General features: G+C 36.9%; 1 protein-coding gene across 5 annotated transcripts in view; it reads right to left on the reverse strand.

Annotated features, from left to right (window-relative positions):
* The window catches only part of LOC113060151 (non-muscle caldesmon-like), a 46,138-nt gene that overhangs the window by 12,830 nt on the left and 7,092 nt on the right, over positions 1–26,216 (reverse strand). For 2 of the 5 annotated variants that reach the window (XR_003278200.1, XM_026229022.1), the window contains exons 2-7: positions 11,578–11,674; positions 4,171–4,314; positions 2,410–2,752; positions 2,291–2,326; positions 2,001–2,213; positions 507–604 (exon numbers count right to left, since the gene is read on the reverse strand). Coding sequence is in view for 4 of the 5 variants with exons in the window: in XM_026229022.1 (XP_026084807.1) it covers positions 507–604; positions 2,001–2,213; positions 2,291–2,326; positions 2,410–2,752; positions 4,171–4,314; positions 11,578–11,651 (908 nt within the window). In the remaining variant the exon portion in view is untranslated. Of the gene's footprint in view, positions 1–506; positions 605–2,000; positions 2,214–2,290; positions 2,327–2,409; positions 2,753–4,170; positions 4,315–11,577; positions 11,675–12,131; positions 12,293–26,216 lie in introns of those variants that run through there. The other 3 variants (XM_026229031.1, XM_026229044.1, XM_026229051.1) reach the window with 3 other exon arrangements.

The raw sequence follows: 26,216 nt of genomic DNA on the forward strand, positions 1-26,216 counted from the left end.
ACGGATAAATCGTTTGACGGCACTATATATATATATATATATATATATATATATATATATATATATATATATATATATATATATATATATATATATATATATAAATGTGATTGTTAGTAATTGTTGCAGGAAAAATGCATATTGGGTCTTGCGAGCGCTGTATATTTCTTCAAAGAAAAAAAGGAAACAAATAAGAGTGGATATATTACACAGAGAACTATGTTACATATGTAAATAAATTTAATACACATGTAAATATGTATTATGTTTTAAATATTAAATATTAATATTAAATGTGGAGAATTTTTATTTATGTGTTCAATCTGCTGCTGCAAAAAAAGTCAAATAAATAATACAATAAAATTAAAAATTATTTCATCAATTTCATGCTGTGATTTACAGATCACAGGCTGCCAAATGTGGAATTCTGGGAACTCTAAATTGTTTGGAAAAAGAAAGCCTGGACCATCCTAACACAATCATTAATTGTTTATATGAGCACTGACCTGAAAGTCCTCTCAGCTTTCTTGTGTTTGGGAGTGCTGTCCTCGCACACTCCTCCATTGGGCTGTTTATTCTTCCTCAACACATCTTCCTCTTCCATCTGCACACACAATCAGAACTGAGTGATGTGTGTATGCGACTCGCACGTGTGTGTGTGGAAGAGTTTTGGAAGAACAAAATGTGGGTGCTGTTTTCACTTGCTGGATAAATGATGGTGATGCTTTCACACACACACTTCCCATCAATTCCCAAAAGACATGCAGCAAGCAGTGAACACACAGTGTGCAACCGCTGACTATTGATTACACTGATCAGGTTTTAAACCAGCGCTGTTTTAATGTGAACACGACACACTGTGCTCAAACCAGTGCCTGGAGTGATTTAGGATTTTGGGGAGTAACATTTTAAAAGACTCATAATGACTGGTGTATACCAAACTGTTAAAGACCCCATGAAATGGCTTGATGAATGCAGTTTTCTTTTTTTGTGTTTGGCATATTTCCAACTGAAACAGGAAGTTGTAAGGTTTGCCTTTTTATATTCAATAGCCAATAATCTTTATTTTCAGAGCATGATTTGCTATTTGCTACTGGAGGCATACTGTATTAGGTATGATTTTTATTGGCCAAAAACATCCATGCCTGTGAGAACAAAATCAATATTGTCCGTAGATAGAAATGCTACATTCCATTCAACTTGGAAAGTTCTAAAATACCCAGTGAAAAAAGGCACTGGTCTTTCAACTTGGAAACTGAGGCGGAAATCTTTGAACCTGACCTTTATGATGTCATGAGAACATGATGGGCACTCAAAATGCTAGTGTTGCCACTTTTTGTTTTTATATATATATATATATATATATATATATATATATATATATATATATATATATATATATACATACATATATACAGACACATTGGAAAAAATAACGTTTCAATGGAGTGTTTTTTTGCAGTGATGTCCCAGAAGAACTTTTTGTGTTCCCAAAAGAAACTTTCAATGAACAGTTCTTAAAAAAGTAAAAACTTTTTTTTTTCTTACTGTAAAGAACATCTAAATAATCTAAAAAACCTTTTTCCACTATAAAGAACCTTCTGTGCAACTTTTGTGCAAGTTCTTTATTTGTACTAATGGTTCCATGAAGAACCTTGAACATCCATGGAACCTTTCAACTCCACAAAAGTTTCTTTATAATGAACATTGTTATTTTATTTATTTTGTAGATTTTTTTAAATGTTCTTCACACTGAGAAAAAAAATTGGTTCTATTATTGCATGACAATTCTTTATGCAACTAAAAATTCCAAAAAATTAACCCTTCTTTTTAAAGAGTGAACCATTAGAGGGGTCAAAATACAGGCACACGCACTAAATGTCACAAAACTCAACTTCTAATTTCATGAGGTCTTTGCGAATGATCTTTTCTGTTAATTTCTCTCCCAAAATCTAAAGCATCCTCCTTATGCAGTCCTTCAAATGCAACTCAACTCTTACCAAAGACTCGTTATTTTCTGAAACCTCATCTTTCTCAAAGTTTTCTGTCTCTCTCATTTCATCCACTCCATTCTCTGTCAATCCCTCAATCTCACTCTTTTCCTCCTGTGCACCCTCTGCGGTGCCATTTTCCGTCTCCGAATCATCAACGTCTTCATTTACAAGCACCTCATGTACTTCAGAAGACGGCACTGCGTCTCGCTCATTTTTGTCCTATGAATGGAACTGCAGTCACATGCTTTGTTGTGTTAAATGAGAGAGAAAAAAAAGATAAACACTCATCATCATACCTCCTCAGGTATTTTAGATATTTCCTCAACGGATTCCTACAGGTGAATAAAGTTGAAATGCCATAAACAAAGCATGGTGTTGAGGTCTAACAAACCATAAAAGGGAAAGAAATACACACCTGTTCTCTCAGATAAGACCTCCGAGGCTTTTCCTCCACCAGCACCTCCTCCTCCTCCTCCTCTTCCTCTTCCACCTGTTTCACCTCCTCCTTGCTGTTGTGCTCCTCCTCTGGCTCGTAGCTCCGGCCGCGGCGCAGGCCTCCGCTGCTCTCCTCCAGGCTGTGGCGGGAGGTCTGGCTGCTCTCTAGCTCCTCCTGTCTGTCCAGCGCCTCCATCATCCTCCTCTGCCTGCGCTCCTCTCTCTTGGCCAGGCGCTCCAGCAGGGCCTGCTCCTCATCGTCCCCCTCTCCCATCCCACTGGAGGTCACCACTGAGGTGGATACACTCTCTGTCACCATCACGCTATGAAGAATTAGCATAAGAAGAAAAGATGACAAAATCATTACAAATTAAATTATTGCACATATGACCAGTACTTGACTGATATTAGCTAACCACCACTCGGACACACCTGACAAATATGTACATATATTTAAATATTGTAAATATATATATGATTATGCTTAAGTGGTTGAAATTAATCTTATGCTGATGCTAATAATCTCAAAATATTGGCCACTTACATTCATTTTGTACAGTATTTTTTGTGTTGTAGTTTATAGTTAAATCTTCTGTATATTTAGATAACATTTTGTTACTTATTAAGTTTAGTCGATTTTAAAATAAATAACACATATTAGACACATATTAGAAAAACTAACACATGAATTAGAAAACTGTCAACATTTTTATTTGATGATAATGTGCAAAATGACAAAACATCTGTTTTACTGTAGCAGGCCACAAAGTTATTTATATTTTGAAATAATGTATAAATATTTCTTAATGTGTCAACACACTATCGGGGTCGGAAATTATTATTTGTATTCAGCAAGGATGCATTCAATTGATCTATAGTAACAGTAAATACTTTTGCATTCATACAACAGTTTTCTATTTTAAATAAATGAATAAAAAAAGGTTTCATGGATTTCACAAAAATATTAAGCAGCATAACTATTTTCAACATTTATAATAATACTAATAATATTAAATGTTTCTTGAGAGGCAAAAATATATTTAGATTCAAATATAAAACAGTTATTTTAAATCGTAATAATATTTCACAGTATTACTGTTTTTACTGTATTTTTGATCAAATAAATGCAGCCCTGGGGGGCATAAGACTATGACATAAAATAAATCTCACAAACCTTGTTTTTCAACAGTGGTGTGTAAAATATAAGATGCCAAAATTGCATATAACCACACTTAAGTAGCTATAATATTACCAGCAGGGCCAAATAAATCGATGGATATTTGGTCATTACACAACATTACAACCCTAAAGAATGTAAATTCCTTTCTTATCCAAAGTATCATCAAACATCACATCAGCAAACTTGGACATGTGAAATTATGATTTAAAGTGGATCTGCACTCCCTTTTTCTTTCTAGATCTGCATGAGCAACGTGGACTGTCATATGCCTGCCACTGTAGGTTAATGTAGTCTGACCGCACAGCTTGGCAAACGTTTACCCTGCATCAGCACTACGGACAATAGTCGGAGCTATGTCTGCTCACACATCGAGAACAATCTGGTCTTGTCTGACCATCATCTGTGTCCATTCACTGCACAAAGCCTTAGTGTCTGAACATGTCACGGCTTCCGCAGTGCTGACCTGTTACAGGAAGTTATTTATCAGTGCTGCCCACAAAAGCACCAGAGAAAACCACAGTATTCCTGTCATGTAATACTCCAGAAGTGTCTGTGTTTTACCTGTGGCTGTTGTTGAGCTCCGGGGTCTCGGGTTGGTAGGCCACATCCTCGCTGTCCTTACTGCGCATTCTCTCCTGTCTCGCTCTTCGTCTGCGCTCACGAGCGGCCTCCTCCTCATCCTCCTCACTTCGGCGATACGCCATCCTACATAGAGACAGTTAGATGTTATACTGGTAAGAGACGATAAGAGTTAGGCCTTGTGTCACCTTGGCATACACAGTCACAGCTGCTGCTGTTGTTGCTGTTGAGGATGAACTTTCACTGGCTGTCAGCCGTTTGTGTGTGTGTGTGTGTGTGTTTTAGCTTTGGCAGCGGATGAGAGGATCCTGACGGCAGTGTGGCGTTCGGCATAGCCAGGGGACTTTCGTGCAACCTAAATAAAGTTTTCACAACTCTCTGACAAGTTTTCTTCACTTCCTTCTCAAGTCTCCTGCTGATGTTTTATCTCAAATTCTCAACCACTTCAAATTTTTTGTAGGTTACACTGCAAACACTTGGGACTTTAAATTTTAAATGCCATTGATATAACCAAGGCTGCATTTATTTGATCAAAAATACAGTAAAAATATAATGTCAAATATTATTACAATTTTAAATAACTTGTTTTCTGTTTTAATATTTTTTTAATATAATTTATTTCTGTGATGCAAAGCTGAATTTTCAGAATCATTACTTACATACACTTAAACTTTCTTTGGAGTCTTTATTGCAAAATACACATTTCTTCATATTAAGCCTAAAACATGTTTTAATTAGTGCTGTCAAATGATTAATCACATCCAGAATAAAAGTTTTGTTTACATAATATATGTTTGTGTGCTGTGTATATTTATTTTGTATTTATAAATACACACACACACACACACACACACACACATGAATATATTTAGAAAAATAAGTTATGTTTATATAGTAAATATATTTATATATACATTTTATGAATATATAAATATAGACTTGTAAATATTTTTTAAATATATACTGTATGTGTGTATTTATATATACATAATATATACAGAACATACACATATATTACTGTATGCAAACAAAATTTGTTTGACTGCAACAGTTGTTATATCACTATTGATATTAATATAACTATTAATATTGTATGATCTCTGTAATACGAGTCTTTAAAGGAAACATATTTTAGCATAGTCCAATTTAGCGCTGTCAAATATATTTAGGGATATCTTTACTTGGACCTCAGCACTACTTCCGTACAATTAAAGTGCACAAAATCTGTTGTTTTAATTTTGCAGACTTTAACTACACCAGTTTAGTAACAGTATAATGGCAGGGTATTTTTATTAAGCACATGGATATGTAAATGTATTTGTAGTATACTTAGCACAAAATAAATGTTTTTGTATTTGGTATGTAACAGTGTTACATTTTTCCCCTAATTCTTTCACAAACAAAAGAACAGTGTTTATAAAAATCTTTTGTTACATAATAAATGCATTTACTGAGTCCTTACTGAATAAATGTATTATTTTTTTTAAAGCAAATTATATATATATATTTTTTCCTTTTAATTTTGGAGCGAAAGACTTAATCTGGACAAAAAGCCCTTCCTCGGTGTGTGCTGTGATCAGGAATGTGTACAGAACTGAATGTGGCGCTCCGCTAACGCCCATGGAAAACCTTGGGGAGAGTGAAATCATATAGAGAGCTGGATTCCTGCCGGATCTGTTGTTCTTTCTTTCTTTCTTTCTTGTTCTTGTCCTCTCTCCCTTTGTCCTTGTGTTAACAAACCAATCAGCCAAACTCAAGCACATTTATACTGAAGTATAAACCATATCAAACTGTTCACTTTGTTCCTGTGAGGTCCACTTAAAACAGCTTCTCATGATCATTTTCCAAAAAAAAAACAAAAAAAAAAACACTTCAATGCCATCATATGAACGGAATAATAACAGTTTGTTGCTTTCTGACAAGGGGAATCCAAGGATTTATGGACAAACTCAAAAAACTAAATCGTTTTGGACCAGGTTTTAGATCAAGGTTACAGTATGTTTTAACAACACATCAAACTTTTAATTCAAAGTGATTTCTCTCAATCTAAAAATGAATACAATCCAGAGGGAGCATTCAAAACAGCAGAGAATGCCTTCAAATCTGCTTTAACCTTCCAGCGCATCGTGTCTGGACTCTCTGATCTGATATCCCTCCAGGGAACACCGCCTATCTTGCACAGACTGCACAATGCTTCCCTGTTCCATAACCACAAAAATAAATCAGAAAAAACATGCTGCAATAACTTTTGGTAGGGTCTCTGCAGTGTTTTGAGGGAACTGCTGTAACTCTGTTCTGGCATGTCTCTGGTACCTGTAGCCATATGGGATGTAAACCAAGACATCAGGCGAACATGCTTTCCATATGAACCACATCTTTCAGCCATGTAGAATTAATTATTTTATAGCGCGTGCAGTGAGAGCTACACGGAGTGTGTCATGTTTTATTGGATTCAGTGTTGGAAGCAGTGTGGGAAATGAAATTGATATGCAGTTAATTTTGCAGCTAATTTTCTCTCACAACATGCAGAGCACAATCAGGCGACGGACGTATCCAGCTGACAAGTATTTTCTTGTGGTCCAAACATCTCAGAAATGTCAGAGCAAACATTGCGCACAGGGCAAAGGCTCTGGAGAGCAATCACAGACACTCCACAGGGGTTGGGAGAGAGAAATATATGGACCCTGCCAAATAACTGTTCTATTCCCACGCTCGGCCTTCTCTTTTTTCCTTCACCTACTGACCCAACACTTGCCTCCAACGCCACGGATCCATCCATTCCGTATTTGACCACATCAGAGGATCACTTGCTCTCACTTCTGCCCTGTAACCTCGTAGCTTTCTGTAACAGCATCCCTCGAACACATGTATACCCTCAAGCGGGCCTTTCCTCTACCAGCCGGAGAGAGTGTGTTTGGAATGGGCCATTCGTTGAGGATGGGTGTTATTTCCTGAGCTCTTCCTGGCCTCTCATGAGAACAGCACAGATGTGTGGCGCCAAGATGGTCTCCACTCCAGAGAAAACTGCACAGAAGCAGCTAAAACTGCTCAAAAAAGAACAAGTTTTCTATTTTAATATACTCTAAAATGTAAACCTTATTCCTGTGATGTAAAGGTGAATTTTCAGCATCATTACTCCAGTCTTTCATGTGTCATGAGCCATCAGAAATCATTTTAACATGCTGATTAGCTGCTGAAAAACATTTCTTATTATTATAAATGTTGAAAACGGCTACTTAATATTTTGTGGAAACCATAATCCAATTTTTGCTGAATTCTTTCATGCATATGAAGTCTTATTGACAGCAAACTATACAAGGTATTCTTATTAATTGATGCTTTTTTAAATTATTATTTTATTTACATTTTGTTGTTTCTGGACAGTCAAAATGTGCATAAAATGAAAAATAAAATAAAAAATCACTGGCATTTCCATTTCTCCGGCAATTTCTTCAAAAGTGACGAATGTTATTTTAAACAATGCAGCTGGAAACGCTACTTCAGTCCCAAATTGCTTAAAATGCAATATTCCAATTTTTCCAGCATAAACTAAATTCTCAGCATGGATGGAAACATGAATTTATTTTGCAGCTGATGCTATAATAGATTCAGAGGACTGGACAGGAATGGCAGGTTTTGGTAATCATTAGTCAGAACATTCCGTCAGCATGGTGAACGGGGACACGGAGCCAGCCGTCAAAACATTCCTGTGTGTGTATGCGGAATATCAGTGTCCCGACTGGAGCTGGAATGCATCAACCTGTCTTGGGAAAAATCTCTGCAGTCACACAGAAGTGTGTATGTGTGTGTGCGTGTATACATAGTACTTTAAAAACAGCATGAACCCTCTGACCCTTCAACAGTGCCAGTCATCTCAGAAGCGGCTCTGACCAGCTATTCACTAAACACAAAGCAGACCTGATCTATGATCTAGTCATTATAGTCTCAAAGAGCCAGATGTTTGACTATCGGCAAAGTCTCATTCACTTTGTGGCCTATTCCAGCCGTGAGCCGCCCACTTAAACAGGAAGGGCTCGTTTGACCTTCAATGCAAATGAATACTCGCATTTCATTCTTTATGGATGATGTTTTTGGCCAGATAAATTGGAAATGGGTGATACCACAATACACCAGCATTCAGCAAAAAGGCTCTTAATTCAAATATTGGGACAGCAGTCTTTGCAAAACAGACATCAAAGAAATCAGCAGAAATTTGGGGTGTGCAGAATTTATGTCCATTCAAAAGTAATAAGTATCAGTTATTTGATATCTATTACAAAGCAGAATTCATAGTAGAGGATATCTTGCTACTAAATGATCGAATGTTTCACTGCAAACTTTGCCTTAAATGGTCAAATGGCTCACAAATGTGCCGTTCCTTTGATTTTTTACATTAAGGCTATAAAAGCAATAAGGTGATTACTTGTTATCTCTTTAGACTAACAAAATAGGATGGAGCTCATTGGGTTAAAAGTGTTGGAGATACATCAATATACATTTATGATTTTGCAAACTATTTGTTCCTCTGAAATGCTATTTCTTGCAGTAACTTTTAAACATGTTTCCAAACAGCATGTTTTGTCTATGGGAATGATATGGAAGCCTGTTTCTGCCACAGGCTTAAGACTTAAGACTTTTTTTCTCACAATTATGAGTCTATATCTCACAATTCTGACTTTTTTCCTGCCAACTGTGAGATATAATCCAGAATTGTAGGATATAAACTTGCAATATAAACTTGATAAACTTAAATCTAAAAAAAGATCTGAGATTTAAGCTTAGAATTGTGAGAAAAAAAGTATACATTTTGACTTTACATCTCACATTTCTGACTTTTTTTCTCCAGAACTGCAACAGTGCTGTGGTCAGTTGTAAAGTTGTTTGAGACTTAGCATTGTATGTAAAGTAAAAGAGTAGCACATTTTAGATTGTCACCAAGTTACAGTAACACATACAGACAAAAGTCAGAGCACACAGCCTCCGTCTCTCTCACACGCTCGTCATTTTCAGCAGTTGAAACGTTGGCAAGTCTTCCAGATGAAAAGGACTGGTGCACATCAAGCCATCATCGCCTGATAGAAATGCAGCTGGACTCGGATGCCAAGCTGCTCCTGCGTGCATTAAAGTTATCGGACTCTCGTTGTTTTTTCCGCGTGAATGCCGAGCCAACATCTGCCTGCCCGCTGTCCCACGGCTTGCACAGAAGACAGTCTAAAGATGGAGAGCCTTGCAAATCTCTGCCAGTAAACATTTCTAATGCAGAGCCATTTGGCACAGTGACAGCGCTTATCATATGTACACCGAAAACTGAATTTTGTGTCCGCCGTGCATTGCGATGATGGCCAAAATGAACAGGGCCAACAAGACAACACATGGCTTTGACTAGTTCAATTACAGGCAAAGAGTAAATATTGATCGTTACAGCATCTTTGCATAATTCCAGCCATTTAATAGAGCGATTTCATCTTTTATCACTAACTCAAGGAGGCGAAGAAGAGCGGGCCAAATTGAAATGACTCCACAAGAACATAAACACAAGATCACATTGTGTCACACAGCTGAACGGGTTGCATTGATAGCTTTCTGCCAAATGTAATACTTGGCATAGAAAACACAATTCTAGCCTTTCAGAGGTTTATAACATACAGCCAAAAAAAGCATTCGTTTTATGCTATGCTGTAAAATATAATAGCCCCTAATCTGTGCGTCATCGTCTTTGAGCTTCCGCCTTAAGATTAGGTGAAAAATATCCCATAAATCTTAAATCATGAAAAAGAAAAGCATTCATGGTAACATGGTTGGAGGAACAGGAAGTTCGCTGCAGACGGGAAGCTGACACTCAAAACGAACTGTACAACATGTAACTCTGGTCTAACATCCAAGCCAATGGCAACAGAAATAATTGTTGCTGAAAGACGTCGATTTAAAAGCTGATTCATGCCATCCTACGCTCTGCTGGAATGATAATAATCTAATTTTGCATGTTCGTTAGCCATTGCCTATAATTCTTTTTGACAGCGGCATACATGTCCAAGAAACAGCTGTTGTCTGTGTTTGCAGAACTACATAGTGCTCTGAGATAATCTAGCGCTGATGCAAAATGGCTTTTTGGGTCAGTGCCTCCAGTGGTTATGGGAGTGTCACTTTGCCTTAAATGGTCAAGAGGCTCGCGAATGTGCCAGTCCACTGACATTTAACATTTGTTATGTTAACACCAGTTTTCTGCTTTAATAGCAGACTCCATCATCAGAGAAAAAGAAAAACGAGCTGGAAGTGCAAGCTTCAGACCGCAAAAACATTAAAACAGCCATTTCTGTTTTCACTTCTGACTCAAAAAACAGCAGGCAAATTTTTCTTCTTATTTATCCACAAAGAGAACCATTCATTATCTCTTTAGATGGATAGGAAGCTAATTGGACAAAAGTTAAAAAGTTAGGATTTAAGAATGCTGGAAACAGGTCATATTTATGAATCTTAAATGACTGTAAACTGTTAAACATTACTTTAAAATATTTTTCAAAAAAAGTTTAGTTTTCTCATTTATTCACTGACACCTCTCCCGTCCCATGTTGAAAGAAATCATGAGTGAGGTACAGATACACTTTCTTCATGCAGAGGCATATTAACTTCATTTTTGGTGTAAAATGGCCTTTACAGTTGCCAATAATATAACTTTTGGGTTATTTGTTATTAAAAAACCTAATAAGCAAACCCAGTTCAGGTAACAAAAAGTAATGCAAAAGTAATGTAATGCATTACTTTCCCTAAGTAACAATTAGTTTTGGAAGACATTTTTAAAAGCAACTTTCCCCAACACTGGTTATAAACTGAAAATCTTCCCTCCCACCATTACTCATTCAGATGTCATTATATTAAAGGTAACCTAATCTGATCTGATCTCATGATGCCAAAACTGATATCAAACTGAAGAACTGCAGAAGATAAAAAAGATAATCCATGCAAAAAAACTTCAAGTTCATGTACCCTGAACACAGTGAATATTGCTAAACTGGCCACTTTTACGTAGTTTTTTTTCCCCTCTTGGTCACTGTTTGCTTGCAGAACATAGAAAAAAAGTCAACATCCTTGTTATTTTGTGTAAGAAAATCATATAGGAACGAACTAAGGGTAAGTAAGTATATGATGATTCACAACTGCCTTCTTTAATAACATCTGATGTAAAAAAAAAAAAAATAGAAGTAGAAATGTGGAAAAAACATCAAAAAGCATGTTTAAATATTGCACTATTGCACAAAGACTTATTTGGCCAAACAGTAACGGACAATTTGCAAGCTGTGAACAATGAATCTGATGATCTCACCCCATTAACAGCCCTAGGTTTACGGTGCAAAACGGCTGAAGAGTTTGCAAGAAAGACGCCCAAGTTACCTCTCAGCTTCCAGACGCATCTCCTCCCGCTTCTGTCTCCTGAGTTCCCTGCGCCGCTCGAAATCATCATCCATGCTTCAATCCTGAGAGCGTGACCCTGGAAAACAACAGAACATGTGTGTCCTTTAGTCTCACGCATGAACCTTATAGAAACTCACACAATCCCCTCCGTTACTGAATGTGGTCTGGATTCCACAGCTGCTGCGAGTATTTGGTTAACCTTTACACAAAAATCAGGCATTCCCATATGCAAGACATTTACAGTCGATCTTTTCTCAGCCCGACATCAAACAGATCACAAGTTTGTTTTCATAATACCACTTAAAATGGAAATTGTGGGGGAGCGAGGGAGAAGAATGAAGAAAGAAAAAAAAGATAGAGGGAGAAAGAATGGGTGAGGAAAGGATGTAAGCACAGGATGTCCACTCAGTCAAGCAGAAAGACTCTGACTAAATATACTGCGGAGGAACCGAGCCCACCCAGGAGATACAGAGCTGTTGTCATTAATCTCAGCGCTGTGATGCTTCAGACGGGCCATTTCCAGTCCAGCCTACCTTCACTTCAGTGATGATAACCTCTGGAACCTTTTAGCTTTCAAAACATAGCAGAAATTCGTTCTCTGGTCTCAATAGCGCTCCAGCACAAAGAGTATTTCAGACACTTTCTTTCTCTCGTTGCAGCTGGAGCTACCAGAAAGGGCCAAAGCCGGCCTCTTCCTTTCCCATTTTTTCACCCTCCCTACTTTCCTCTGTTTCTCTCCCTCCCATTATGGTGCAACTCTCAATCACGGCCGATGGGTCTGCCTCCTCCCTCTCTCCCCCTTTTCCTTTCTCTCTCTCTCTCTCTCTCTCGCTCTCTCTCTCTATCCTGTTCAGACACCGTCCCTCTCTCTCCCTCTTTCCCTTCCTGACTCCCAATTATTGCCCATTCGATTCCATTGCTATATATATATATATTTTTTTTTGCTCGTTCCCTCCTTCTCTTTTGTGATCATGCAACTGTTGCTGTTTGGCTAGAATTCGCTTGCAGAAAATGTGTAAAACAACATTTTGGGAGACTGTAGTTAAATACATCTAGCTACATTAAAGCAAAGTAAAAGGGCAAGTATTACAGAAAATAAATACACTCTTAGAAATATAGGTTCCAAAACAAGGTTTTTTGCAGTGATGCCATAGAGCTGACATATTCTTCTATATTTTATTTGAATTAAATAAGGTCAAAACAAACAAAAAATATTAAATATATAAAAATTCTAAATCATGTTAACAAAACTCTAATAGATAAATGGATTTAGATTTTTTATTCTAATCAAAATGCTATAATTCATCTATAAATAAAATAAAATCAATCAATCAATTGGGAATATTAAGGTGACAGCATCAAACTACAACAGATAAATGTACACTAAATGCAAAAACATGATTACACACATAAAAAAATAAATAATATGTATAATAAAATATCACTTCATTTACATGATTGAAACAGCTGAAATGCTACTTGAACAACACAATGACATTTCCTCAGCTAACTTGGTTCCACTATGTGACAAAACCAACAGTTTTGCATTTTTCTTGTGGGAAAAAGTGGCTTGTGGTTGGGAAAACCAACACACAGCTTAGCTACTGTCCCGCTACTGAACAAGTTAACAATGTCACTTTTTTGTTGGTTCCCTAACACACAAAGTGTGCAAGAATGGAGAGAGAAAGAGGGTCTCAGATACAAGAGAACAGGAAACACTTCTCCTCCTAAACCCCTCCTCCATATTCACATAACTCTGAGAGACAGAGAGAGAAACGGACAAAAACAAAAACAGCAGCGGGAGAGGGGACGCAAGGAATGTGAGCGAGAAACGGTGAGCGCGAGATCGAGCCAATCTTCCTTATCAGGCAGAACCGCTGCGCCCGCATTCACAAACCGCAGGAATGTGGTCTATCTTTAGCTGGATCTTCTGTTTGCAGGAGCATGGCTGCTCTTCATATCGGAGCCCAAGAGCAAACAGCACTGACTCAGCTCAATAAAACTGTCACAACGGTGTACGATCAACTCAAATTGAATCAGCGCTGACCTCACATGCTACATTTATGATTGAAAATTCAGGTTGTGTATGTGTTGCTGTGCTGGTGTGTGCGAGCGCCGCACGCTGAAGTGGTATCTGACAATAAGGCCTTGTCTTCTGAGAAAGAATGTAGAAATGGATTTGTCTCTTCCTCTCATGGACCACCCGTGTGCCTAGATTCACATCGCTGCACTTTTTCCCTCTTCGGTGTTTCATAACGGGGGTCTGGCTCCCCCCGGCGAGCAGGGAGACGCCTCCTGTTTAGAGAGCACGCGCTGTATTGGCTGTAATAACACATTTACCTGCTAAATTACTATGTTCCTCGTAAGTACGGTGCTTAACCCTTCATCAAACCTCATCACTGCAATGACCCATGGGAATGCAGTCTTAGAGCCTCTGTCTGTGATGTTCTCTAGGTCGTGAATGTACACACGGACGCCTGTGCCAAACCACATGAACGATTCAGAGTTGGCTCACTTTAAATTCTATAGGGAAAAGGGAGCAGCTGATGAAAAAAACTAAAAATGATGACAGATCGAAAATTGTAGTCTATTTTACATGAGATTTTGCTCAAGTGGTGCTTGAAATTTAAGATGGCAACATGAAACACATGCATGTAACCCATTTTACTTCAGTTTTTTTTTTAATAAAACAGATATATTATATTGGTTGCACTGACTGGCCAGCTATCCAGTGTGTTGTGATTGGCTTAATGCCTCAAGTGTGTGACGGAAATGTTATGCCCCTTGCCATACTGTGATGCGTGTCCCGGTCAGACCACGGCGAGACAAGACAAAAACAATAAAACCCATTACAAATGAGCCATTTGTTGCATCCAGTGGGTACATAATTACTGATTATAATGGCTTATACTGTCTTTTTACGTGTTGCATTGCATCGCACCACGTAAACATAAAACCATGTCTGCATTTATGATCAGATAAACGACAAACAACAAGCTCTACTTTACCGACTCAAAACCAATGTTTGAATCATCAGTGGCAAATCCTTTACATATGTAAACGTACTTACAGACAGTGAGTCAGAACGGCCAGCACTGTGAGTTCAGGAAACAGTCCTCTATAAAATATTTTGCACACATCTAATGCTTTGGGTTAAACTGTTCTGGAACAAAGTTATGCCTTCTTTCCTGGCGTGAACATTTGGGTGGCGTTATGCAAATTTTCCCACATCGTGACGTAGACATGTGGGGGCGTGTTTAAACGAGGCATTTTAAGAGGGCGTGGAGAGCTTAAAATGGCATCATATGACCCCTTTAATGTTATAAATATTATTACTTATATAATATACAACACTAAACTATATTAAATGGAATAATGTGTGCTGGTGAATCATTAATGTTTTGTGTAACGTACCAGTTTTCACAGTCTGAAATGTAACCCACCTCTGACCGCAGGCAATTCCTTGTACCCGCTTTGCAATAAAAAATAATTACAAACTCATTAACGTCAACACACTTAACCTGAACAATCTACCATTAGCAAGATGCTCGTAGTTCGCTGAGATAAATGTTGAGGTAAAGAGTGTTCTTTATAACCAGAGCCAAAGCTGATGTGATCCACAACCTAGCTGCCAGAAGGATTAAATAACTAAATGTTTGGATCTACCACCCACCGTCTTTTGGACCTCAGCCACTCTGGACAACTTGAGAGAGACTAAATTTACTGCTCAAGAAGAAAGCGGAGCGTTGCCAACATAAACCATCGCCCTTATTTGCATGTCTCTCAATATAGGTCCATTAACATAGACTGGCTTCGCTATCAGAGTTTATGCTAACACTCTCCGCGGCCGCAGCGGGAGTCTGGTGTAGGAGGACGATTCAGACTGTCTTCTCTGGCCAAGAATTTAACAAATGGAGGAACTGCGCAGACATGTTGCATTAAAAAGCATTTTACTGTAATATGGTGTATATTTCACCATGAAACAACGTGGTATTAAGTACCAGATAAAATGGCCTTTTCCCTACAGGAAGAAGTAAAGTAAATCTATGTGTAACCATCAAAATGTCATGAAGTGCACTTCTACTGACTGCACTTTTAGTTCACAATGTTTATACCATGCAGCCAAAGTAAACAAACACATGGGACAATTCCAAATTCATTTCAACATCAACATGGCTTTCATAACCCATTCTGTAATGTAATTTGTTTCCAAGTGAAATGTGTGAGAAAATGCAATTTTTGGATTGTGATGCAAAGAAAAACTTTACATGCCGTAACATGAATTATGACTCAATTTGCATTGCATCAACATTTCTAGCAAAATGTAATGTTAAGGCAGAAGAAATCACAGTGGAAATGTTCTCAGGCTTTAAAAAAGTGGGAAAGTCGTGCTTCTGCAGCCAGGTATCCCAGAAATCTGCAGCGTCAGCGGCCTATCAGAGCCTCAGACACACACACCTCATTAAAGACACTGCAGGTATGCCAGATATGCACAGTCAGCATTTCGACCTGGATTCACTGACAGATGCTCTACAACTTCAATCAGAACCTTTTATACTATACTAAAAAAAACTTTATTAATCCGATTGTATTCCTGGAAATGTTTTAGCTGATTTCCACACAAACAGTATTAAAACACATCATTTGAACAAGATTTTAAATTGAACCAACACAGATGTTTTTTAAATGAATACTGTGAATTACCTTAGTTTTAATTGATGATCATATGAAGTGTATTTACCATTTGATGTATCATTAGATCTGTAAAGTCTATCAAGATGATTGTGATAGTCAGATGATAGTTATTAGTTAATTAAAAAAAAAGTACATCAAAGGGATCACAATATGTCAATATGGTTTCCAAAAGTGAATGTCAAGATAGCAGAAAGAGTGTCATTAGACACAGTTTAAAAATACAACTTTCAACAGATTTCCATTACTTTTTAATTTGTGCAAAAAAATAAAATAAAATCTTATCTATAATATGGGAATAAGTTTAACTGTACCTTCTGATCACACTGCAAGAAAGTGAAGTTTCTTCATCAGTGTTTTTGTGTTGTCCAGTGCAAATTTCTAAATATTCAAAATACATTTTGAACCAAAATGGCAAAAGATAGGAAGTGAATCAAAATGAAGTGAGGGCTCAAAATCAAATTATTTTAAAAGAAAAGCATTTTCCCCTAAATTTCCCTACTGCATATACTCACTTCAGTTTGTTCAGTTTCCAGAAAAAAAGACTTGATATCTTCATTTTGCATCTCCAGTAGGGCTATTCCCTTGAAACTGTAATTGCGATTATTAATTATGATTAACATAATTTACACTGAATGTTTATACCATTGTTTGATGGAACTGCATGCTGTATTTTTATATACATCGGATTGGTTTCTTCTTTAAATTATGAAAAAGTAAAAATATGAATGTTATTAATTATAATGTTATACTTAAACTAAACAATTACGTAATTGTGGCATCCATAATTATCTAATAATTGTGCAGAACTAATCTTCAGTAAACACACCTTGATTTAAGGATGTTTAGATAATTGTTTTGAAAAACAAGACAAAAATACTAATGCCACGGCTTTATGAATTTAAGACCTCTTTAAGGCCTTAATTTGTGGCAAGACTCACAGAAACCCTGCTGCCTGTGGTAAATTAACTGCATTGGGAATTTTAAGTTGAATTTAACCTTCAATAATCCTTCATGCCCTTAAAAATCAAATAAATTCACATCTTTAGAAATTCAAACATCCCAGTCACTGAGTCAAGAGGACAGAGAATCTAATTCCCCTTCAATCCTCTGTGTTCACTCAACAAACCAGGAGAAATAAAGAGATCAAGAAGGGTCTCGAACCCGAGCCAGGAGAATGAAATCCACACTACTCCTCTAACTGTCCATCTGCATTTGTGATGACAATCCTACAGACCTAGTGCTGAACTATGGGAGCGTGTGCTCGGTGAGATGCGCAGGAAATTGAGAGCACCAATAAAAGTGACTGGAGGCCAGCCGGAGCTGTCCCATAAAGCCAGCTGATTGATTGGGCGGCACACGACCGCAGATCTCAGGACAGTGTCAGGACAGCGACGGCAGGAGTCCAGGTCTGGTTCATGTACAATATCACAACACTATGTGATGGACCAACAACCCCAATTAACAGCTGTGTCCATGTGCTGAAGGTCAGACGACATGCTGTGCTTCAGAGATTTTAGAGGGGAAAAAGATGGTGTGGTGCAGTTTCTAGACTTTTTGTATTTACATCATCAACAGCAAACCCCAAAAAAAAAAAATATATACTGTACTGTACTATACTGAATATCATTAAGCATTATCATTAATATTTGATACAAATGTTTGTTTGCCTTTAACTGTTGAAATTTCATATACATACCTTTTTTAAATAATGGAACATTTATTTATAAATCAAATCCAGATTGGACATAGAGAGCAAATTATGGGGGATTTAAGAGTATGGCCTCCCTAATTAAAGCTAGGCTAAAGAAGTCAGATTGAGGGGGTCTTATAAGTGTATATAATTTTTTATATACATTCAACAGCATTTTCAAACAATAATTAACCACCAAACTTAGATTACAAGTTAGTCACAATATAAAATGTCCCTTAGTTACATGCTTACAAATGTACTGTAAGTTTTAACTAGTGGCAAATTTCAGTACACAATTTGGGTTGAGCAAAACCAACTTCAGAATGCTGTAAATTGAAATTATCCCTGGTATACTGTAGATTTACACACTGATGAAGCCATTCATTCAAGCAACTCTCTATATGGTGATTTTAAAGGGGGGGTGAAATGCTCGTTTTCACTCAATATCCTGTTAATCTTGAGTACCTATAGAGTAGTACTGCATCCTTCATAACTCCAAAAAGTCTTTAGTTTTATAATATTCATAAGAGAAAGATAGTCTGTACCGATTTTTCCCGGAAAAACACGAGTGCCTGGAGGCGTGACGTGTGGGCGGAGCTAAAGAATCACGAGCGAGCATAAGCTTTTGCGTTGAGAGCGTTTGGAAGCTGTGACATTACCGTGAGGAAAAAAACATCCAAAACCATGGCTAACAGTCAGATTCAGCGTATATTTATGATCCAGAATTAGATCCAGAGGCTGAAATTTAACAAGAGCAGCATCAGCAACGACGTCTCTATGTGGTATGTACTGAAACTGTATATATTTGCTTAGCGGTTTTGAAAAATGACTAAGTTCCACTTTATGTCGTCTTTTTTTTTATTTATTTTTTTTAAGCTGTACATGTGGAAAGTGCAGTTTGATGACAACATCGCATGTTGTTTACTTGATGTGCTTACGCGCCGATAGATAGCTAAGTTAACAACACAGAGATATTTGAAGCAGTTTTACTCACCGCATGCGTTTCCAACACACGATCGTGACCCTTTTTCGTTGGGATTGCATCATCCTTAAGAAATAAACGATGTGCAAATCCGGCGTCAAACTGGGCCTTGTTTGTAAAACAAGCATCTTCGAAATGCAGGGAACAAACAAAAACACTTGCACAAATCTGTTGATGCTCTGTAAAAATAAACTCCATCCACTGGTCTCTTAATGCTGTTTTTTTTTTTGGTAATCTGTGCAGGGTTGTCTTGCCCTGGCAACAAAAAACACACTTCTTTTGTGACAATTCGCGACGCTCTCGCTCTGATCAGTGAACGTCTGTTATGCTTAAGGGAGCACGCGCTCTTCTGGCAGACGTGCCCTCAGGACCCATATAAGGAAATTCCGCTCCATCTAACGTCACACAGAGCCATACTCGAAAAAAACTTTCTGAAACTTGTGACAAACCGGAAGAGGTATTTTTGGAACAAAAATACTCCTTCAAACATACAACTTAATTTTTGAAACTTTGTCCATGTTTAGCATGGGAATCCAACTCTTTAACAGTGTAAAAAACTCAGTATGCATGAAATAGCATTTCACCCCCCCCTTTAAGTATGAAAAATCAACCACAAGCACATATATTTTTCAAAATCTTTCTGAAATTTCCTACTTGTAAAAAAAGGCTCTAGTCCTACAATATCAATAGTAATCTTGATGGAAAATGAGCTGTATTATGCACAAATGCTGGTTTGATCTCTTTGGCGATGTTTGGCTTATTGAAGACCTGTTCCACATAACCAAAAGCTCGGTTTTTGACTCTCTGATGCATTAGCACATTTATGACCCTAGGGCCTTAAAGAAGAAACAGAAGAAAGAGAGAGTAAGAGAGACATAGACTGAGAGAGAAAAAGAGCAGGATGTGCCGCTATAAATCCAGTAAAGATTTTGGCAGGAAGAGTAGCAACTGCTTTTCATGGCCGTCAGTGGGAAAAGAGGAGAAGAAAAGTTGGTTACGCTACCTACCTAACCTAGGCTTGGACACTGAATTAGTTGCTCATGATGAATCTCTAAGAATATTTCTTCACTTGCATCAATAATGCAAAAGCTTTGCCTTTGCATAATGCTGCAAGCATGTTATGGTTTCTATTTCCAGGTAATTCATGCATGAGCTTGATTTAAAAAAAAAAAAAAAACTATTTATCTTAAATGAAAAGTGAATTGCTTTGGATAGCATCTGGTAAAATATTATACATACAGGATAAGTGTACAGTCAGCGAGTCATTAATTGCTAAATAAACCCTTTCAGGGTAATGCAAGGCACTTTGGTTTTGTGTCTGGAACCTGATCACCACATCAGGGTTTATTTTGCGATAATGACTCGCTGACTGTACATTATCTCTTAGGTTTTAAAAATGGGAAGGAGGGGATAAAAAATTCAAGCATGGGCAAAAATAGGCCTCAGTCATTGAATTTCCACTTGAGGTTGGAAAAGGAGATTCCTGCATTCCCAGACAATGGATCGCATTCCCCGACACGTCTGCATGTCCTGTGAATCTCTACCTACGCAAACACCAAATACATTTAAACTGCTCAATTACCCACAATGCTATTCCATTACAGGCTCTGGGATACAGAGTAAATGTCAATAGTTGTAAAAAGTAAACAATGTAATCTTTGATGTATGATCTGAAATTCAGCTATGAAACCAAAAGGAATAATTTACATTTTAAAATATATTCAAATAGAAAACAGTTATTTTATATAGTAAACATATTTCAAAATGTTTACAGTTTTTGCTGGACTTAGGTTCAAATAGTAATGATTAATAATAGTAATAATATACATTACTTGCATAAATAACAACAACAAAAAAAATTATCTTTTAAAATTCACCCACAAATAATAATTATATATAAATACTGTGTGTGTATATATATATATATATATACACACACACACACACACACACACATATATACATATATATATATATATATATATATATATATATATATATATATATATATATACACACACAGTATTTATATGATTATGATGACTATTATTAATATACCTAATAAAAAAACTGTCTTTTAAAATTCTATAAAAATTCTTATATTGTTTAAAATAATAATTTCTTACTTATAAATACAGCATTTTATTTATTACTGAAATAATGTATTATCATATATTTAATATATACAAATAATTCATTATTATATTTTTAGAAATATATGTATATTTGCATATGTAAAATAATTTAGTTTGCCAAATCTTTCACCTTAAATGTACACTTTCTTTTTTCCATCACAGAGAATTGAACATGAGAAAAACGAGCACATGGGTTCAGGATGTTGGAAAAATGTTTCTCTTTCCGCTTCTGAATGGGCAATTTTCATAGGCATTAACTAATTAAACCAAGGGCCATTTATTTCTGCACAACAGCAGCTGTGCTTCTGAAAATGCATTTCAGGTGCAGAGACGCTTTCATGTTATGCATTTTAAAATGCTGATTTTAAATGGTCCTCTCATGCACGTCCAAAGATCGCACCACTATCAGCCAGTGTCGGCATGCAAGCTCCTCAAAAAAAAAAGAAAAAAAAAAAAAGAGCAAGAGCAAGAGGAAAAAGGCCAAATTGAGATGCTTGTACGGCATCAAACGTCTGCTGCCTATTGGCTTGGCTCCACATGACCAAATATGGTAGGAAAAAAGCTCTCTTTCCAGTAAGCAACATGCACAAAAAAAGAAAAACCCAAGGGTTTCACATGCTGTGTAGACAGATAGAGCCTCATGCTCAAACTCGCTGACCACAGAGAGAGAATGAAGGGACTTCTATCTGCACTCTGAATGATAGCGCTATGTGACGTCTGAGTAGCATCACACAACAAAACATACCTAGCATACTAGCTGTCCCAAACCACTTTTAATCCCTCTTCTACACTATCCTTGGCTTGCTGAGGAAAAAAACTGAAAAAAGCTTTTCCCTCCCAGCATTTTTCTCCAAGATTGAGCGGTTTTAGTTTTTAGCTATGTCTCTTCTTACATAACTGCGAGAGACCAGAGTGGAAAAAAGATTCTTGTCCAAATATCTAGCCACGGAGATGGCCGTGACAGAAAATACCTCAAAGCAGAATGCATCTCAGTGAGCTTTTGATGAGTGCTTCACTGTCTACGCTGAGTGTGATGCAGAATAAATGAAGCCAAATGCATTTAGCATCCTTATCATGACACGTAACGTTTTTCATGACCTGTTTGGATCACCAAAGCATGTGAGAAGACGCCTGCCAGCGCTTAAGTGTTTAAGCGTTCATTCGTCCGGGTTTGGATCTGATGAGCTCAGTGTGATGTCATGCACGATACCATTTTATAAAAGCGATCATGTACATTACATTATATGTTGACAACTGACAAATTGTTGCAAGGAAATTTATCTCATCATCATTCAAAACCCATTTGGCTTTCTTCTCTGGAACACAAAAGGAGAATTTCTGAAGAAACTGCTATTTTCTATGTAAGTGAATGGGGACTGGATCAGTCAAGCTATAACTGCAAAAATATAAAATTATAATAAAAGCAGTACATACAACCTGTGCGTTGCATTGCAAGTCTTCTGAAGTCATATAATAACTGCTTGTTGCATGAACAACCCCAAATTTAATTTTATAATATTATTTTATTTATAACATTTTATAATTTAATAAAATTACAAAAAGTACATATTCAAATGTAAAGCTGTATTACATTTTTATTGTTTTCATGCTTGAAAACCCCATTTTATCTTTAACCCTAATGCATTCGGGGTTTTTTTTTTTTTTTTGAGAGAGAGATACAGACAAGGGGAACTTGTTCTGTACTTATCGTCACATTAAGCTTTTGTATGGCTTCATAAGACTTGGAATACAACACACAAGTCCTTCAGACTACTTTTGTGGTTTTAAATGTGCTTTTTAGACAGATCCAATTAGCTTTAATTTCCATAGAGCAGCACATAATTACATTTTGGGTGTACTTATCCTTTAAAGCTTGTTTCTGCATCCAGGCCATCTACTGAACACCAGTCTGAGGTATTAAAAACATCAGGCTTTGCTAAATATCAATCACAACATGAGGGCCTCAATTAGGAAGAGGCTGCATTTAGCTGCTTACTTTTTCCCTCGCAATTAACATAACCCAGCACTCTCCTGTATATATTACAGCTGGAACATTTAATGGAACATAAAAATGTATTTCTCATAAAGCTAAGAAGTTCCTGATGCATCTTTTAAAGTGTGTCTATGGAACCCTGCACACAAGAATGGCAACAAGACTGAAAGAAAAATTATGGGTAAAACCACCAGTGATTTAAGGCAACATCAGTATGCAAGAAATATTTTCCTGTTGTGCCCTACATGGTAGCAATACAAACCAAAAGCATAAAGCGTGAACTCAATGCGTGTGTGCAACATGCACCCCTTGTCCTCCATCCTCAGAAACCAGCTTCTGTCATGTTATTTTGTTTATGCCTTAAGTCTCTGAACTGTGCGAAAACATTCACTCCCCGAGGAGTTATCGGCATGGATAGTGACATTTTTCCATCCAGTTTTCCATTCCATCAGTATTAATCTTCCTCAATGTGGCTGTTTTATAGACCAGAACTCAGACAATGGAATGTACTCTTCTTCAGTGCACGAGATTTTAAGACCATTAATTGGCAAGAAATTTCTGAAAAATGAAGGGCGTTGCATTCCTCAGGAGAGATAGCAGAAATAAGATTATAATAACACGAGCTAGATGACGTCACTGGAAGGCATTACTCAAGGATGCATCATTCAGGAGCTGGAGAGAAGAAACTGCATTTTGTGAGCAAACTTGCAGAACACAAGCTCAAATGTTTGAACAAATAGTCATCCAGAGCGCATTCCAAGGCACGTCAAGATTGAGTAAATATTAAAAGCTATTTTTTTCTAAAATAATAATAAAAGTAATAATAATAATAATACAATTAATTCATATTTATTTATAATATTTTTTTTCTACCAAGATTGTATATGAAGTAGTAGTAATCTATAATTACAAATTATAAATCAATATTATATGCATATTATATACATTTTTATAATAGTAATACTAACAATAATATTTAAAAACATTTATTAATAAGTAAATTTCAGTAATTCAAGTTTAAGATATGTATGTACATATGTATGTATTTATGGGTGTGTGCATATATATATATATATATATATATATATATATATATATATATATATATATATATATATATACAATTAAATTTAAATTTATGCATTAAGCGACTTACAGTGAATTCAGGCTATCAATTTTTAGTTATCATATATATATATATATATGATATATATATATATATATATATATATATTAATATATATACACACACACACACACACAATATTAAAGGACGTTTATACATAATGATATACAATATATCATAAGTACAAAGATATGCATGTTCACAGCAAAATCCGTTGTTCTTTGAGACTCCTTAGATGACACATTCCTGAGTGTAGAACCCTTTCCCGTGCCCCTCTCCTCTCTGTTCCAGCTACGCTACCAGATCTCCCCTCTTCTGTGCATATTTCTGCTGGCTGTTATTATTAGCATGGCTCCAGGCCAGCGTTGTCAGAGGCCATGGATTGTGTGGCCCACACGGACAGCAGCTCAACCTTTAAAGATGCAGGTATATCACACACGTACACCAAGTGTCACTCACACTGGCCACGTCGTCGTGTATAAGACATTGTCTGGCAATAACCGTTGCTATGTTTAGTGCCACAGGGCTGTACAGCTCGTTCAGGAAAACCTAAAAAAAAAATGTTCTTTCACTGCGGCTGCAACGGGCCAGTTCCAAGAAAAATCTCTCTTTCTCGAGCAAGCACACAGTCAAATATATATACATGGGTTTGGATGATTTTGCAAGCTTTATGATAAATTCCTCTATTTTAGTCGAGTGAAGTATTGCCACAGTCAAGACTAGAAATGTTTAAGTGCAAGCGCTCCGTCATGCAGCTCAACTCAATGTACTCTTCCACTCCGCAAAGCCTTTTAAGGGAAAAAAAGTGCATAAATCATTACCTCAGAGTTCAACATAAAGGACTCCTGCTGCATAATCTTTACATTTACAAGAAAAACACAAATCTCAGGCAAGCATGAAATTGTAAATAATTGAATATTGGAGCTATGGGGTGGTTTCAGGTTCCCGGGTTAAGGGTAGCTAATGGCCACACTGGAAATGAGATTAATTCACAAACCCAAGCGCCACTGGAGTCACTCCAAAACGACGTTGGCCCTTGCTTTTACACACCTGTGCCACACACAAGCACCCATTCAGGCTGCTGACATTGGTTGTGTTGACACAGATCCTGAGTGACTCGCTATTGCATTTCAGAAGCACCCGAGTCAATTCCAGATCATTAAGTCTAACCTGAACTAATGGAGGGCCGTTATTATCTGCGGTGGTCTCGCAGACGCCTGTCACAGACTTGAGTGGCGCTGTCGCCACACACATACACACACAGCATACAGACTGCAACAAGTGGCCATTGTTCTTGTTACGGAGGTTCATTAAAGTAAACCTTAATGAGGTCTGCAGGCCTTCTATAGAGACACACACACACGCAACCTCAATCACATTCATCAAATCCTCTCAAGTATTTCATCACTCAAGGAGACACGCACAACTGCTTTTACCCATTTTTAAAGAGATGTTTGAATGCTGTGTGCATCAGTGATTAGCAATAACGAGTCTGTAATTACGACTGACTCCCTATCAATTTGCATCCCCCATTTTGTTTGCATCAGGCCAAGAAGAAATAAACAAAGGGCCTGTTTGCTGTTGCTATTGTTTTGGCCTCAGCGTCACCGAATGCTAATTTCCCACAATTTGGTTGTTGACCCTGTTCCAAAACATGCCTTGCTGTAGACTGTCTATATAGGTATTTACTATTAAGGCAGCATAGTAACTGAAACTCATAATCGACAAGGTTATTGCGTTTTGTATCAGTATGGTGCTAAGCTAACAGCATAGAAGATCTGTTGTGTCAACAATTTTTGATATTAAATGACATCTTTCATCATGTTCTCTTGGATGATTTTTTTTATAACAGAGCCTAGAGGTTTTCTTTTTACAGTAATGACAATAAAGAACCATTTTTGGTTTGCCAATAGCATTTTATTGAACAGTTCTTAAAAGAATCCCCTGATATATATACTAAACATTTCAGTTAATTTAATTTGCACTTAATTCTTCCT

The sequence above is a fragment of the Carassius auratus genome, chromosome 4 (genome assembly GCF_003368295.1).
Source record: "Carassius auratus strain Wakin chromosome 4, ASM336829v1, whole genome shotgun sequence".
NCBI lineage: Eukaryota > Metazoa > Chordata > Actinopteri > Cypriniformes > Cyprinidae > Carassius > Carassius auratus.